The 17411-nt window shown below is 43.7% G+C and overlaps 1 protein-coding gene across 6 annotated transcripts in view; it reads right to left on the bottom strand.

The window, feature by feature from the left end:
• Positions 1 to 17411, bottom strand: part of FILIP1 (filamin A interacting protein 1) — a 110949-nt gene that overhangs the window by 11292 nt on the left and 82246 nt on the right. For 5 of the 6 annotated variants that reach the window (XM_074581349.1, XM_074581352.1, XM_074581351.1 and 2 more), the window contains one exon: positions 4627 to 7432. In XM_074581349.1, the coding sequence (XP_074437450.1) occupies positions 4627 to 7432 (2806 nt within the window). Of the gene's footprint in view, positions 1 to 4626; positions 7433 to 15396; positions 15705 to 17411 lie in introns of those variants that run through there. The other variant, XM_074581354.1, reaches the window with a different exon arrangement.

The raw sequence follows: 17411 nt of genomic DNA, 5'->3' as shown, positions 1-17411 counted from the left end.
ACCAGAAACCAACCCTTACGCTGCCGGCATGGAGAGCCGGAGCCGTGGCCCCACGGGACGCGGAGTGATGTTGGCTGGCTCTGAGCTGGCAGTATGTGTTGCTGGAAGGGCACAGGGGGCCGGAGCGAGGTTAGTAAATACATTACTGAGAGGGAGATAAATACATGCAGCTGCTAAGCCGGTTAGGTCGATAATCGGTGCTCACTGTGGACTCTGGCAACTATATTAAGCTGTGAGGCTGCAGGAAGGTCAGAGAGTCCCATTAAAGGAAGAAAAGCAATTTGAATGTACAGAACATTTAGCATGTTTTAGTGGTTTATAACAGATCCTGCTTAATGCATTTTAGTGACACACAAAAAGAGTGCTTTCATGCACACATTTACTTTTGGAATATTTTCATTAAAAAGGTGCTTTTTCAGCACTTGTTTTTGATCAGATCAGGGACCAGCTTGGCCTGGACAGAAATGGTTCCATTCAGTGGCTGACACAGGACTATCTGCACAGGGCTGGTAGATAAGACAGGGGACCGAAGGAGACCTGTAGCCTCTGATAAAGCAGCTGGAAGTTAGGTTGACAAGTCAACTAGGAAGTTAGTTGACATCACTTCAAACGACACTAAAGAAGTATGTTTAGGCAACCGAATCCTCAAAAGGTGGGACTTGAGAACTAGTCAATACAGTCACTGGAGCCCAGCGGGCAATTCAGCTCACACTGAAGCCAGCAGCACCTCAGCTGCATCACTCTCCAGCCTCCACACAGTGGAGCAGGGGGGGACTGACAAGTAGGAACTGACTCAGTTGCCGGCACTGAGACATCCTGTGCCACCTGAGGTTTCCCATCAGCTTCCACTACAGAAAGATACAGGTGTGTGTTATACCTACCAGCCTCATGCACGTGTCTCAACTGCCACAGGGCATGCAGATAGCACCATGCACCTCCATACGGGCAAGTGAGCTGACCCCTGGACCTCTAGGAACTCTAGCAGAAGCTTAGAGCATATATGGGACACCTACAAAGAGCTAAATTTAGATGCCGATCTCAAATTAAATGCTGTCCAAATGAAAGTAGCCTTATAGCAGCTTTAACGTGTGCCCGGTTAGCTCTGGCACCCAACAGCCTTTCAGCCGTGCCTTGTTGCCTCCGTCACGGGACGCCCTGCATGGTTGGTGCCGTGCCATTATACTGGCTCTGCTGCAACCGGAATTCCCTCTGCTCCCTGCAGATTTGCCTGTCGCCGGATTCAGTGTGTATCCTGGCAGCATGAACAACTGGCACGGCATGCCAGGCTTGTAGGAGGTGGGGTGCACAGGGATGTGCGGACTGACAACCATCCTAGTAACCAAAGAAGATCCAAACTCACCACTAAGCCTACAGCCAAACGTAAGGCCTAAATCAAAAAACAGGATACAGGCACCACAGTTTGTTTTTTTTCCTCAAAGAATATTTGCTTTTATTCTGTGGCATTTTTACTGTAAACGATATGAACTGTCCTGGGAATAGGGACTTGGGCTAATGTGCTAAGGCAATACTAACAACCAGGCTACAGTTTCAGGCTCATTTTGGTCTGCATACCCTCTGGTCTTATAGCCATGTATTTTTGGTTGTGCTGTGATACATCTGTAATAAAAAAAATTAGCTGTGAGGTCTGCTAGGGTAGTCCAAGTATTTTGCTGGGAGTGGGTCTGATTCTAATCAAGTTAAGGAGGACCAAACCCCATTTTTTCCACTTCTATGGTAAGTACCCAGATCCATAGGCTAGCATATAAAAGGCAACTACCAGCTTAGGGTCTGGTCTTTTTTTTTTTTTAATCGAAGTGGCAATGGTTCTATGTTAAATGCTGAATTTCATCCAACTGGTCAAAAAGTCTCCATCACATCAGCTCCTGCCGTGGAGACCCCTGTGGGACTGGAATACGCTGGTGGCACTGCTGGTGTGACGAGGCCAGCTGCTCAGCTGGCCGGCCTTGGGCTTGTGCAGCAGGCAGAGCATGAAGTACCTCTAAAACATTCGGGTTAATTTTTTGGTTCATCTTTTTGGTTAAGTGCTCAAAATTTTCCCAAGTTCTCCTTCAGGTGCCCGTGTCTTTCTTTGGATCAGGGTTTCATTTTATCTAAATCAAAACTGCTGCAGAACTCAGAAGAGGACCTGGATCAGGGGAATATAAATCTGTAGCTACTCTTCAGTGTATGTCAGTGTAAATCAATACAACCGTAACACCCCTTAATCCATGGGATTCATGAGGTTCAAAATCATGATGGTCCATCATGAAACCACAGCCTCTGGTTTTGGACTCATATATGCAGGGAAACAGCACAGCTCACGCTGAGCTTTTAATAGTACCATGTATGCACCTTAAAATTAACTTCACCTGCAGTACTGAGGATAACTCAGTAAATTCAAATTGGAAGAACAGTTAAATGTTTTCAAGTATGAAAACAGTAACTGCAAATTTTTTATAGCAACAGATGAGAGCTAGGAACTTCAGAATTATTTTCTCCTTTGTAGCTTGGCACTGCATTGGTACATTGTACAAAGCATCTTGTATGAGCTGAGTTAAGAAAAAAATTAAAACCAGTGAGCTAAGAAAGCAGCTGTGTATCAGTTTGTCTTCTTTGATTTCATGAACTCCAACCCCCAAAATTATATCAATGTTGGTTTCTTCTAGGGTGACGGAGTAAATGATCAGAACTTGTTTTTTCTGACTAGGGGTACTGAAATGTGTTTGTAAAGTAGCCATTTGCAAAACAGATGGTGAATATACAACTTCTGGATGTTTTTTTCAGAAGGCTAGGGAGGAACAGGCACATTTGGGCTCGTCCGAAGTTCCCTGCTCATCTGACTACGGACCTTAAAAAACAAAGGGAAGCGTAAGATAAAGTAAATCTCATGGTTGAACTATTTTCCTTACATTCCAAATCAGGGAGGATGAAGTGAAGAAAGAAGCCACTTTTTAGCCAGCTGAAAACAAAACAAAAAAGTTTTGTCTGTCATGGTTCAGTGCATCATCACAGTAGAGGCAGACATCTAGTAAAAAAGAATGAGGAACTCTTAGAAAAAAAAGTTTTCCAAGCTTACAAGAGACAAAAGAGTTTGTAAATTAATTAGTTCAAGACTTTTTAAAAAATGAACAGTTGCCTCTAATATGTAGGAAAACACTGTACAGTAAAGTATCTACAAGACATTACGTATTATGTGGGGAGAGAGAGAGGGCGCATGTGCAAGTCCAAATAGATCTGTATGACGAATGCAAGATTTCTTAAGTCAGAGAGCTTAAATGGGAATGGCAGCCTCTCTCCGAAAGTGTGGAAGTGTATCTTAAATACACTTTGACGTTTCAGCTTGGAAAGAGATGGCTGAAGAGGCGTGTTGCAGGGGTCTGCAGACAAATGAACAGGGGATGACTATTCAGTATTTGTCAAGATACAAGAAAGAGGCTGTAACCAATGAAGGTATTGCATAAAAGGTATCAAACAAAAGAGCATTTTTCCCAGAGCCCACAACTGAATTCACTGCCCCCTGATGTTGTGGAAACAACAGTATAAATGAGTTCAAAAAGCAATTAGAAGAATAAATGGAAGAAAACTCTGCCACGGTCTATTAAACACAAAGATGTGGCTACAGGCCCTGGTTCAGAAAGAAATACCCACCTATTGCCAAAAACCGAGAACAGACGCTGAAGGAAACATTACTGTGTGTTTACCCACTTAAAATTATCTTCCCCTAAGCATCTGCTGCAGGCTCTGCAGCTAAATAAGCTTTTGGACTAATGCAGTACTGATGGTTTTCTATTTTGGTTAAATTCTTCTTTCCTAGAGTATTTCCAACTAAACCAATGCAAAACCATGTTGGATAATAAACCTGGGGGAAGGACTATCAATAAATATTGTCCGTTATGTTTAAAGACAGAGGTGAGAAACTGATTTAAGTATGAAAAAGAAGGTGAGATGCCACCACAGAGGCACGGGGAGAAAGCTGCAAAAAATATGTCAGAGGAAGCACTATTGTAATACAGCACTTACAGAAGCTGAGGATTTCAGAGGAACAGAAAGAGCTTTACTGTTTACTGGCTGAAAGAGGTTTGGAGCTGTAAGCAACGATACCATGTCTGCCTATTTATTCCTTTGGAGTTCAGTATTATAGCAGATATTATATTAATTGAATTATAACTATAATGGGATTATACCAAAGAAATACCAGCCTGCATGATCAGACTATAAACACCCACCGGCTGGGCCAAAAATCATCATGCAGAAATTGCACTCACCAAAGATAAAAATACAGTTTCCGCCTCTGTCATCTCCATCATTCTTTTTCCCTCTCCGTCTCTCACTTGCAATTCTACAGGATTGCCATTATGAAAATAACTTCAAAGGAACTTTGAAAGGACCTCCTTTGAAAGTCACCCCTTTGGGAGATAATGACAAAAGTATACCAGTGTCCAACACTGGTACAAAAATACAATAATCGGGCAAATTCTGATTTTATAGTTAAGCTCATACCTGAAACAAATGTAGGGAAGTCAAGAGTTTCTCCTCACCCCACACATTTTTTCCCTGCTGGTGTCTCAAACCCAAACTATGGTTGCCCTTTTTATGAAGAGTACATCATGAGACTACCCTGCTTACCACTGATTGTGTTCCTCGGGTGGAAGACGTTGTAACAGGGGTTATAGTGATAGTACTTGTCACCTTGCTTGATGCAGGTCGCGAGGACAGGTTGTTCCGAGGCGATCGAAGGACAGTACCCGTCACAACTTCTTTCTCTGCTGCTATATTCACCGGTCTGACTGTTATCACAGAACTCGCACCATCAGCTGCAGCAGTGGGAGAGCGTTTAAACTGGGAACCTAGGTGGATGTGGATTTTGTTGTCTTCTGTCGTAATAATGTTGGCATTGGCATTGTACTTGCGGATTGGAGTCGGGACGGTTTGTTTTTCCGGTGTTACTTTGAAGACAGCCCTTCCCATGGTCATATCTTGTGATTGCGGAGAGACAGAGATTTCTGCCGGTGCTGCGGATGTTGATACTGTCATAATCTGAATTGGTGACGCAGGTCTGTCGGCGAAGGGTGCTCTCCCTCCCTCTGGGGACTTTTCCCTGGAGAACGTTGTTATAGTAACTGGAGACATAGAACGATCTGGGCCCATGGGACTTTCACTGCCTTTTCCTTTTTGAGGCATAACGTTTGGAGAGGGAATGATGGTTATTCGTGGCTTCTGATTTCCCAAAGTAGGAATGACAGTGGTACTTGAAAAAAATTCCTCTGAGGTTGGACTGGTTATCTCCAAAGTAGCTGTGCTGTTCTCATGGTCTGGTGTCACCCGAATATGAAGAGGTTGACCCTGCTTCGGTGAAAGCACAACCTCCCCGGGATGCGCTGGACTACCGTGGGTTCGGGCTCCTTTATCAGGAGTTGCCTGAGCCCCAGTTTCCCTCTTTCTCATCCATGGTATCCAAGATTTCCTCATTGCAAGTTCATTTGCTGCTGGAGGATATCTCTCAAGCACTGAAGAACGCTCCATGGGTTTTTTCAGACCCACCTGTCGCAGATTGCTCATGATGTGATTCTCCTCCTGGAAGGATTTCCTTATAAACACTGCTGGGGTTTCTTCTTCTGCTGCTTCACTGCTTACAGCATCTGTTTGCACGCCAGTGGATGTCACGGGAACATCGACCATTCTTCGTCCATTTATGCTGGGCCTCAGAGCACGGCTGTAACGCTTAGAAAGCTCCAGCTCTCTTGTTAGGTTCAGAACATCCTGCCCCATGCTCTTGTTTTTATTTTCTTCTTCCATAAACCTTTGCTGCAGAACCGAATAATCAACTTGGAGCTGAGAAAGCTGGTCTTCTTTGTTCATCAGCTCATGGATTTTTTCCTTAAGAGCTTGAACTTCTGCTTTCAAATCTCTGCTTTTGGCCTCTTCCAGACGAAACCTGTGCCTGAGCTCTGCCTCCTGGCTCACTGCTTCACCTTTTTCTATTGCTTTGGTTTTGGCAATCTGAAGTTTCATTTCCTCCAGCTGCTGAGAAAGAAAGTTAGCTTTATCCTGCTCAGTCCTAAATTTCTGCTCAAGCTGATCATATTCATCTTCTGTCTTCATCAAATCTCCTTCCACCACTTCCAATTGTTTGAGACGTTTTTTCAGTCTTTCAATTTCAACAGTAAGTTCTTTAATCTTGTTGTCCTCATGACAACCATGCTCTGGTCCTTTCCTGCTTCGACCTCTTGTAATTTCTCTTTCTACTTCCTCCATACCATCAATTCTTTTCTTTAACAGGTCAACTCTACAGCTTAGTTCAGAGGATTTTTCTTCTTCACTTCTCAGTTTGCCAATTAACTCATCCCTTTCCTTTGTCAAACTAGACACTTTTTCCTCCATTTCGGATTTCAGCTTCAAAAATTTCTTACTTTCTTCTATCAGTTTCTCTGTTACATCCATAACTTTCCCTTGTTCAACTTTAAAATTCTTGGTTAGACCCTCAACCTTTTTTTCCTCCTGTTTTATTTTCTCCATCATATTTTTTCGTTCATCAACCAACATTACAGTAAATGACTTCAGCTTTGTAAGGTCATCTTTTAAGCTTATTTCAGCCTTTTCCAATTTGCTTTCTGATGCCTCAAGGTCTTTCACTCGAGTCTTCACCACTTCCAACTCATTTATCAAATCCTTAGTCAAATTCTTTTCTTTCTCCAAGTTTAAGTGTAGCTGGGTGCATTCAGACTTACTTTTACTGAAAGCCTCTTCCAGCTTCTCTAGTTCTGACATTCTTTTCTGCAATTTTTCCACTTCAAGTTTCAACTCTTTGCTATGGTGCTCTTCCTCTTGCAGTTTATTTTTCAGCTCTTTACACTGAGATTCGGTTTTTGTGATCTCTTCATCTTTCCCCTCCATTTCAAGCACACGCTTGCGGAGGTTTTCCACTTCTGCCATTAAGCTAGAGTTCCCACATTCCCCTTTTGCTATTTTATCTCTTAGTTCCTGAAGTTCCTCCTCAGCTTTTTGAAGATTTTTGTTAGTTTCTTCTAGCTCCTCTATTCTGCGAGTCAACCCCACTAGCTTAAGCCTCAGCTGTCTATTATGGGACTCTTGATTAGCCAGTTTAGCAGTCATCTCCTCATGTTCTTGAGAAAATGATGATGTTTTATGTTCAAGTTCTGCCTCTAGTTTCATCAGTTTTTGCCCATCTTCTTTTGTTTTTGCACTGATAATTTTAAGCTTTTCTTCTTCTTCCTTTAGCTTTTGGTTTAAGTCCTGTATTTTCTGGCTTTGTTGACCAAGTTGTTCAATATGCATTTGTCTTTCATCTACCAGCATGAGTGCAAATGATTTGAGTTTGACTAGTTCTTCTCTTAGTTTATTGAGTCTCTTTGTATGTTCCTTCTCCTTCCGGGCTTGATAGATCTTCTCCTGCTCAAGAAGTTTCTTCAACCTGAAACAAGTTAGAAGAGATGCATTAAACTAATATATATATATATATAGGTTTATTTCTCCATTTTTTTAAGAACACCTTCACTTTATCAATTTTTTTTCATTAATAAACTAAGTAGTCTTTCAAGAAATAACTACCTACTACAGTTACATTCCCAAACCAAATATTTTAAATTACAAGACTTAACTGAAAACTATGCAGAATCATCTAGAAATCTGAAAAGCAGTGAATTTTTATACAGGTATAGATAACAAATACATCAGGTTTTAATTCCTTTACATTTATTTCTCTGTTGGGATGATATTGGTAAAAGTATATAATATCCCAACAGGACAGGTATATGTACTCACCAATCCATTTATACCAAACTTGTTTTACAAGGTGGATTCCTCCTTAGGTCTTCCATACACAGAAATGCGTAAAATAAGATAAAAAATGAAAACTAATTGCTATATGCAGCCATACGTAAATGGATCAATGCTGGTTATAAATAAACCAGCAGGACAGAAGATTACATTAGCACACAACTGATACCCATCTGGGCATCACAGGCATAAGAAATTAGCAGGAAGATAAATTTGCCAGCACAGTGACTATTATATTAAAAAGTTTCTTCTTCCAGGCAGATTTCCATTTAGAGTAGTAGATTTTGCAGACTGCCAAGGGTCAGACTGATCAAACCTTTGGCTACAGCTAACCTCAGCTGAAAAAATGCTCTTCTTTATATAGTCTGTAAAGCTGTATTTTCAGACAATATAAAAGCTCATGATACACAAATTTAGTGTATCCTCAGAAAGATAATAAAGACCTACATTTTCCGGCCTTATTATTAGTCATAGAAGTATTTTATATCTGTGATTCACATTCAGGATGTTGACATCAGCACAGGAAGTTTCTACACATATTGTAAGCACAGATTTATGAGGATGGTGATCCTCAACTGACAAACAGGTACAGATAACACAGGGATATATCCCCTACTAATGCCAGACCCTTATTGTAAAAGCAGCAATATGACTTAAAGACACAGGTATGCATGCTGAATTTACCATGAAATGACACGTTTTTCAAACCACTGTCAAAATATCTGCAACTCCCATACTCTCTTGTCAAGACGTGTGTGATGATTCAAATCCAGTTGCTTTGCTTACCCTACTTCTGAAGCTTTTCAACTTCTTTGTAACTGAGACACGCAGTGAAGCGATAATAGCAGAGCAATTTACCACCTTTTAACCAACTTGCAATAACAAGAACATCCATATCTTAGTAAAGATCGACTTTTATCAGTATTTTTATTGTAAATGCTGGACTGTAGATGGTAGTGCGTGAAGCACAGATACACATTCCTCTCTGCTGCCCCAGCAATGAAACGGTGCAAAGAGCTCCGGGGCACAATGTTGTACACAAAGGATGTCTCCCGGAGCCCTCACCTGAACTCTAAACTCATAACAACAGCCATATTAACTTGGTCCTCCAGCAACTGTTAATGTTTCACTCCTTGCTCCTCAGGGACCAGAACGAACAGGAACTGGAAAGAAAAGCTATAAGAAAAGAGAAGGAAGTCAGAAAGCAGAACACAGGATGCAGTAGGTAGGGAAGGAGAAGGCTGAAGAATGCATTTGAAAACAAGAGTCGGATAGGATGTGGGAGTAAGAGAATAGTAGGAACCAGCGGGAGAGAGAAAAACAAACAAACCTTACAGCCAACCTTGCTGGGTCACAGATTATTCTCAAAAAAATCTCTTCAGTTTTGGCAGCTCTTTGGAAAGGACTGAAAAGGCGTGCTGGTGGATGCCTCATTATGGGTCAAGTTAGAATGTCAAAAGGTAAAAAAGACCCGCTGCCACTCACAAAGCATGCACTTTTCACACTGAAGAAGGAACTTTATTAGCATGCAATGTATTCCCTGGCTGCTCTATCACACCGCTTCATGCAAAAGTTTCTGCCAAGAACTCTCCCTCATCTCCCCCAGGCTACATTTTTAAAGAAATAGTATGCATCCTTTCACAAAATATTATTTGCTATGACAGAACAGTGTGCCCTAACCCGGTGGTGCTCTAAATGACCCATCTCTCAAAGTCATGAACATATATACGAGAATATGAGATCTTCAAATCAGAGAACGTTTCCAGCCTCCCTTGTCCCACAGGAAAATTTTAAGGTGACCCCTATAAATTAAAAAAAAAAAAAAACCCGAGACAGCATTTTGTTTTCCTTTTAACAATCTTGCCACTTGAAAGCCTATCTAGAGCCGCTCAGCAAACTGCCAGTGATTTTGAATTCCTAGGCTGTTCATAAAGGACACACATGGTTTTCACACAGCAGTTGCTACAGGTGGTAGACACCAACCAGGCTGCTAAACAGAGTTCAAAACAATTCACTGGCCTCACGATTACCTGAGAGTCTACTGGGGAACACTCCTGAGAAAGCCACTGAAAAAAACCCCAAGTGTCTGTTAAACTAAGACAAAGAAATGCCAGGGATGAGACTGAACAACGGGAGTAGTGCTGTCACTACCTTGCTGTACCTCGCAGGAGAGTCAGCACTGGGCAATAACTGGCCTGGCACCTCTGGGAAAAGCAAAAATAAAGCACTGTAACTGTGCCAATACACGGAGGTGAATTTGCTAACATGTCCGTGCTGAACAAGGTAGGAAGCACCGTGCAGCGTTTTATCCTGCCTCAGCTTTTACACAGTGAAACTAGACTGCCCAAGATTTGACAAGTGAACTTTCACAGAAGATACTTGACAATACTTCTGGTTTCCATGTCCAGGGAAACTGCTTCTAAAATCTGGTTCCGTGAGGGATGGATGGCGAAGCAGCATCCAAGTCTGTGCAGATGCCAAAGTAATAAACAAAATCTACGTCTTTTCAGTGTTACTTCTAAACACTAAAATAAAGCTGAGTTTAAGCTTGCTCTTGCTTTTCCATCCTTGTACAACTCTCATACCTTAGCGGTTAAACTGGAATTTCTGCAGGACTGCAAGCTAACGTTGTCCCCTCTTGACCCTCACAACAGGCTTCTCACCTGACTGCTGCTGCTAATGTTTGCTAAGTAATGAAGACCTGCATGGGCTCCGATGTAATACTGAAAGCACCTCACACTCACAGCACATGTGCCTTCAATGTGTTATCCAGAGCAACTGCACTCTGGATTATCAAGAGTTTGAAAGCACCTCCGTTCAGGGTCAAAATAAACAAAAAAGAAAAGAAAAACAAAACAAAACCTTTATTAATGAAATGCGGGGCTAGATACAGCCAAAACACTGACAAGCCAACAATTTGGTACCCCCAATCTAGTCCCCCTATTTGCTGTGTTGTTTGGTTTTTTAGAGATGGGGAGAAATATTTGGATACCATTGGAAAACCTGCATTCATCAGTAAGAGTCTCAGGGGCTCGGCACAGCAGGGATGGAGGCAGATTTGCTCCACTTCCCTGAGGAGAGGGGCACCACAGTGCCTGCTCCTCTGCGGGCAGCACTGCAGAGGTCTGTGCAGCATCTCTTCTCCCCACGGGTTACCACACGCATCATGTCAAAACATGCCGCCCAAGTTGTTCCCTGAATACATGGTCTTCCGCTGCCATGAGGGTCCAGGTGGTCTCTGCTCCTCGCTATCTGTCCTCCCCACAGTATTTGAAGAACAGGTGCCTTCAGCTGTCCTGCATTCAAGATGATCAGACTCCCCCTTGCAGTATGTTGGATAAATAAAATAGCAATCCCTTAGGTATGAGCCCACGCAAACTGTTAACTGCCTCAGTTAAAAACAAACACGCCAGGACAATGCTCTTCCCTTGTACCACATTTTGTATCACAAAGGAAACGGAAACGCCTCTGACCCTAATGGCGCAGGGCAGGACACTGGACTACAAAAGCTACTGATGCAACCTCACGTGGTCCCTGCTGCATCGGGGAGCTGCGTCTCCTGAATCCCTCCACAGACTGCAGCGTTTGCTGGTCACAGCTGCGCGGCCAGTGCTGGGGCAGCAGGATGGAGGTCTGTGGGCAGCCATGCTGGGGACTTAGGAGCGTGAAGACTTTCAACAACCAATCTCAGCTCACCGAGTGGGGAGACCCCGGAGTAGAGGAAGAGCAACTAGTGACTTAGTTTTAATCTCCTTCATGAATGGTGTGCTGGAAGCAGTCAGTGAGGAGGAAGGTAAGAGCTGATGGGCAATAACCAGGCCCACCCTGTCCTCCTTCCTTTGGGTTTGGTACTGAAGCATTTCATTGCCTAAGGTGTTTCTGCTTCCCTTTCTGCCCTCCAAGCTTCAGATTGACCATCAGAAGTGCAACGAGATGCTGATAGATGCTGAACCCTATCCCTCCAGAGATGTGGCTTCACTTCTTTTATTATAGTTATATTCCTATGCTTTGTCTTACCAGTCCTGACTGCCTTGCTCAGGCTGGGGCTAATGTCTTCTTCAGGTTTGGATGGCAATTTTTCCTTAAAGCAAACCTGGCCAATATCATACCTTCTCCCCCCGCCCCAGCTACATGCCAGCTGCCAGAAAGTCCAGTTATTGTGTCACCATATGTGTAAGAGACGGTTCTGGGTTATGGCGTAGACACAGTTTGTAAAACAGCACATTGGATACATTGGGAAGAGATGTCCAATGGAGGCAGGGCTTTGGTCGGCTGCAAGCAAGTCCCTGAGTCTGCCCTGAAGGTGACAGAGGACATGGATGGCTGTATCTCCTCCTTCCAATGAGAAACACAGAGTGGTTGAAGGGCTTCTTGCTGGAGTCTGCTGGTTAGTCATCAGGGTGGTTTCACATTCTCTTTAAGGCTGTGATCAATTCATTGACTCAAAGCTACAGACTTTGCTTAACCACATAGTTTTTCCTGTTTTATTTCTGTGTATGTCAAGTCCAGCACTGACTGAGATGCAAAGGAGGAACCCCACAGTACCATTCTCAGAGCGTCTTCTCAGACCAGAGCAAGACTTCAACATAAGTTATAACTTGCAGCTGGAGAACAGCGATTTCGTGTTTTTGAAAGACATTGCAATAGTTTCACACCATAGCCCATTGCAGAGCTCCAATGGGCATTACTGGGTTTCAGATGGGATTTATTTATGGTAAAAGCAGTAGCAGCAGCAAGATCTTAGCTAAAATCAAGCATTAGTTCTTGTCTACATTTGCAAGAGAAATTACAAATAGTGGTCAGTAGACATTTTCTTGCCTTCTGAAGGATCATAAACTTCATGACTACATTTGAAATACAATAAATGCAGCAAACTGGGAACTATAAAAACCCCACTCAGCACTGACAGCTGATACAAGAAGCCATTCTCCAAAGTAGCTTACAGTATTTTAAGAAAATACGAAGAATTTTCATTTATCACAGGAAAGATGCTCAGTAATTTCTAAGAACCCACCTCTCCCTTCAAAAAAGCATTCACTTCAGAATGTTTTAAACAGAGCATGCAAAAGTGAAAAGCTCACAAAACGTTTATTGAAAATTACATCAGTGTTTGCATTGCCCTTTCCATTTGTACTTCCATCAAGATAAGAAAACATCACAAATGCTCGTGCGACTTTTTCCATCTCTAGCGCAGAAATGGGCACTCGCTTACGTGAGGAAACCCTGGTAAGGCAGGGCAAGCCAGAGGATGACATGAAAGGACATGAGCTGCCCCTGCGGTTTGTGTGAACATTTTGGCACCGCATTTCAGCTGTGTTGGCCTGGTTTAGCTCCCTGCGTTGCAAATAGACTAAGCCAAGCTTCCCAAGTTGTCTCCCAGAGTTTAATGAAGCACTTGCAGGAGAGGCTAACGTGAAGAGCAATCTGCCAAGAGGTGGAGAGCTATTTCTCCTGCTATCAAGACAGGGGCAGCAGGAGGAACAGCAGGTAGAAGGAAGAAGATGGGAAGGACAGAAGCAGGTAAGGTCTCTGGAGGACCTTTTAACTGAGTTCGTACACAGCCTGGAGGTCCACAGAGATCCTCATTGCTGCTCTAGCACAAAGCCATCTCAGACGTACTGCTCCTGTAGTACCTTATTTTGCCATTTAAATTCAAAAAAGTTTGTTGTGATGGGATATAATGACTTCTATCCTGTTTTGTGGACAGCCAGTAAGTGGGGGTTAAGAGAAGCACGTTAACAAGGATTTGGTCACACTAAGGATGAGCTGACTGATGGCTGATGAAGGCTGCTTCCTTCTCAAGGGACCAGCAGCATTTCGGCCACTCACACAGCAATCCCAAGGAAGCACTGGGAAAGCAAACGCCTTCGCAAGCTCGACTTTCCACTTCAACCCTAAAGAGTTTACTACTGCATATGCAGAGTTAGAGAGACTGGACAACTTCCTAGCAGTAGCTAGAAAGCTGGTGCCCATTAAGTGATGTGAGAGGCTGCTCACTGGAATCCTGGGACAATGAAAACCAGCAAGAGGTGGTTTAACTTAATAAAGGAGTTCCCTCTTCATTTTTTTTTCCCTGTTTAATGTACTACAGCTGATTTTGAAGATTATTTCTACAGGCACTGAGAAATCCTCCACATGTCAGGACAATTTCTGAGTCCTTCCATGTTTGGGGCCAGGCTGAGATACCCAGAGGCTGAATCTCACTGATTCTGAGCACTTAAAATTTCAGCTAAAACCAAAGAGAGCCAAAAGGTGGTCAGGCTCTCCAGGATGCAAAACAATCAGGCCTAACACTCAAGTTGGGCAATTCAAAATTAGGTAACACTTTCAAATCATCAACTTTGGTCCTCCCCTCATATCCATCTCAACTGAGAGAAGAAAGATGTAAATGAGATCAGATCCCATGGCAAGAAAAATAATAAAGCACATCTGTGTTACTTTCTCCTTTCTATCCATTAAAGTTTAAAGGCAAGAACAGAGACAAATGTTTGAATGACCTTGCTACAGAACTCCCTGAGTTGCTGTTCAGTTTATCACAGGGTCAACTCTGAAAACAAATAAAAACTTCAAAAAAAAATAGTTATCAGTTCTAGTAACTCTACAGACAAATTTTTGTGGCTACCTACTATACAAAGTTGAAGTGTAAAAAACTGCATATTCTTCGCTGGTGAATTAACTTTTGAGAAGTGATTGTATCGAATTATATCAAGAGTAAAATTAATATTCTTGCTACTTCAAAACTACATAACAGTTCCCAAGTTATACTGAAAGAATTAAAATATTTTCTTTACTTAGGAGGACACATTGTTTATCTTCTACAACAGCTTTTCCTCCCCCTTTTGTTTTTAACATTGATTTTGTAAAAGTTAAAATCAAGTTTTCTGAAATAGTTCATTTGTGTTGAAACTGTCTACTTCAACTGAAGAGTGACTAAAAGCAGTATTTTGGAGTAAGAACACTTACTAGATTCAGTGTCCCACCACCTTTCCAGCACCTTGTTCACATAAGAAAAGCACCAAAGACCTTAAAGAACAAAACACGGCCAAAACCCGTTTAGGCTATGAAACAGTATTACAACCGGACAGGCGTTTTTTTCCAGCCCCCCAATTAAGATATCCACATTAATTTCGCAGATCACAGGGGGGAAGGGGGGGAGGGAGGGGGAGTAGAAAGCACGCAAACAGCATCTGTGAGAAAAGGAAGCGGCAGCAGCGCTCAGCTGAGGGATGAAATTTGCCAAACCTGTCTCCGAGCTGCGGTTATCCTCCCCTGACCCCTCGGTGCGCTCGCTGTCCGGGCGAGGAACACTCCCACAGCACGACCCCACCAGGTGCACCTTCCCCGGCTCCAGCCAAACATCAGCATCAGCGCAGTTCCGCCCCATCCAGCCCGGCTGGAGCCGGAGCCGCGACGGCGGGAGCGGGGCTGCCCCGGGCGCACACCGAGCATCCCGGGTCCCCCCCGCCCCGGACGCGGACCCCGCTCCAGCCTCCCGCCGGCGCCCAGTGGGCTCAGTTAACCAGTGAGGTGCGCATGTACAACAACAATTAGCACTGCTCAAATTAATAAAAATACATAAATAAATAAATAAAATCTTACCTTATAATTAGACAAGCTACCAAAAAAGTAATAAAAAAGGAAAATTTTGCAGCACGACTCGCCCCGCGCCGGCTCAGCCCCTCCGCCGGAGGGACGGCGCCCTCACCTCGCTGCCATGGCCCCCGCGCAATGCAAGGTGACGGCTGCGACCCGCCGCCGGGCGGGGGCCGGGGCGGCGGAGCAGGGGTGGGGGACGGATCCGGGGGGACCGGGGCGACGGGGGGAGACCGGGGCGGTGGCGGGGGGGCCCGGGGCCGGGTGGCAGCATTGTGCGCCCCCCGCCGGGGCAGGGGGAAGGGGTGGAGCCGCCTCGGCGGGGCAGGAGGGGTGGAAAGGCTGTAGGCGAGTCGGTGGCTCGTTTCGGCCAGCCCTTCCTTTTAGCGCCCCTTTCCCGGAGTTTATTATTGACAGCCCCCCTCCGGGCTTGCAGTTTATAGGTTAACGATTAAGAAATAATAATTTGATCGCAGGGAACCCTTGCCAGTTGCTTTCGCGTAACTGAACGAGGACGCACAAAAGCGATGCTTCCCAGTCCGAGCTGCCAGTTCATTCCTCTGACTCAAGAAAAGTTCCTGTTGCTTTTCTCTTGTCTTGCCGGTGTTTGAAGCGGCGGTACTGCTCTTAGTAAGCACTGGCTGATCTTAAGATCAGTTGATAAAGGCGTGAATACATGATGAAAATCCCCCGTGGATTTAATATACATGCACATTTGGTTTTGAAAATTCATGCATAGTAGCAAGGCTAACTGAGGGAGAGTCTGCGTGAGGTCTGAAAAGCACCATTCTGCTAGCTCCTTGAATTAAAGAAGTCCTAATTCAGCTCCTTCGTTTCCAGCCAAGAATTTGGGGATTCCTTCTATTTGCCTAATGATTCTGTAGATTGCCCACAGTCACCTCTTCAGTCTCAAGGGGAACTAGAAACTACTCTCTCCTTTCCCCTCCCTTTCCCCATCTCCTCCTTTTCTTCCCTCTTCCCCTTCCCATTCACCTTCCTCTTTAACAAGCCTGTAATGTACAAAACCACTGAAAGTGTATCATGCTAAATATTATTATACATAAAAATAGGCCAGCGTGTGTGTGTTTACATTTTTGAGAGACTATCTAATTTTGTGTTCTTTCATTATTTTTCCTTAGGACCCTTCCTCCATTCAGCACGTGGGCTGAGCAGTGCTCATTTGAAACGCGGGTGTTTAATGGTTTTTATGGATTTTATGCTCTTTATTCAAGGCCGGATTTACCACACGCTCTTCAGACTGCTGAGAACAGAATTGCTCATTGCTGGGTGGGAAATAGAAGCACAACGGGACTAGGGTCTAGGTTGGACACCTGCTCTGGGATATGTAGGATGTGGTTTTTGGAGCACTGCAGGGCGGGTGCTGTGAGTACTGTGGGTGCTCAGATTACAGCCCCCTTTGCCTCCAGCCCAGGAGCGGATGCTCCAGACTCCTGCACGTCAGAGCCCAGATCTCCGCCAAGCTCCCCAAAATAAGCATCAGTCTTAAAGTGACAAATGTTCCCTATCCATGTAAATTAGCTTCATGTGACTTGCACCGTGTAGGAAATCCGTCACACAAACTCAACAGGGGTAGAGTCATATTTTCCAAGGAAACATATACCAGCCTTAATCATTCTCTCCCTTTTTATGTTCCCCTACCTCATTTACTAAATACTTTCCAAAAGATGAAGCTGGGGTCCTACAGAGAAATTGTTGCCTTCTGTGTGCAAAGCTGATGCATCTCAATACATTTCCATTTTTCCAGTGTCAGAGGAAAGGTCTCTGTACAAAACTTGTGTTTGATTATGCAATTACAAATGTTCACATGCATCAAGCAGACAAACGTTCTGCTTAATCTATTTACCGCGTCCTTTGCAATCCTAATAACTGTTCTGGTAGAGCTACATATTCTTTAAAAAAAGGAAATTGCTAGCATAACAGCAAACACTAAAATAAATATCCACCACTGAAATTTAATGACGTGGCATTACATGGGCACTCAGGGAGATTGTCAGAAGAGT

The sequence above is a fragment of the Larus michahellis genome, chromosome 3, assembly GCF_964199755.1.
Source record: "Larus michahellis chromosome 3, bLarMic1.1, whole genome shotgun sequence".
NCBI lineage: Eukaryota > Metazoa > Chordata > Aves > Charadriiformes > Laridae > Larus > Larus michahellis.
The sequence above is the reverse complement of the archived record's forward strand: the minus strand, read 5'-3'. Positions and strand labels throughout refer to the sequence as shown.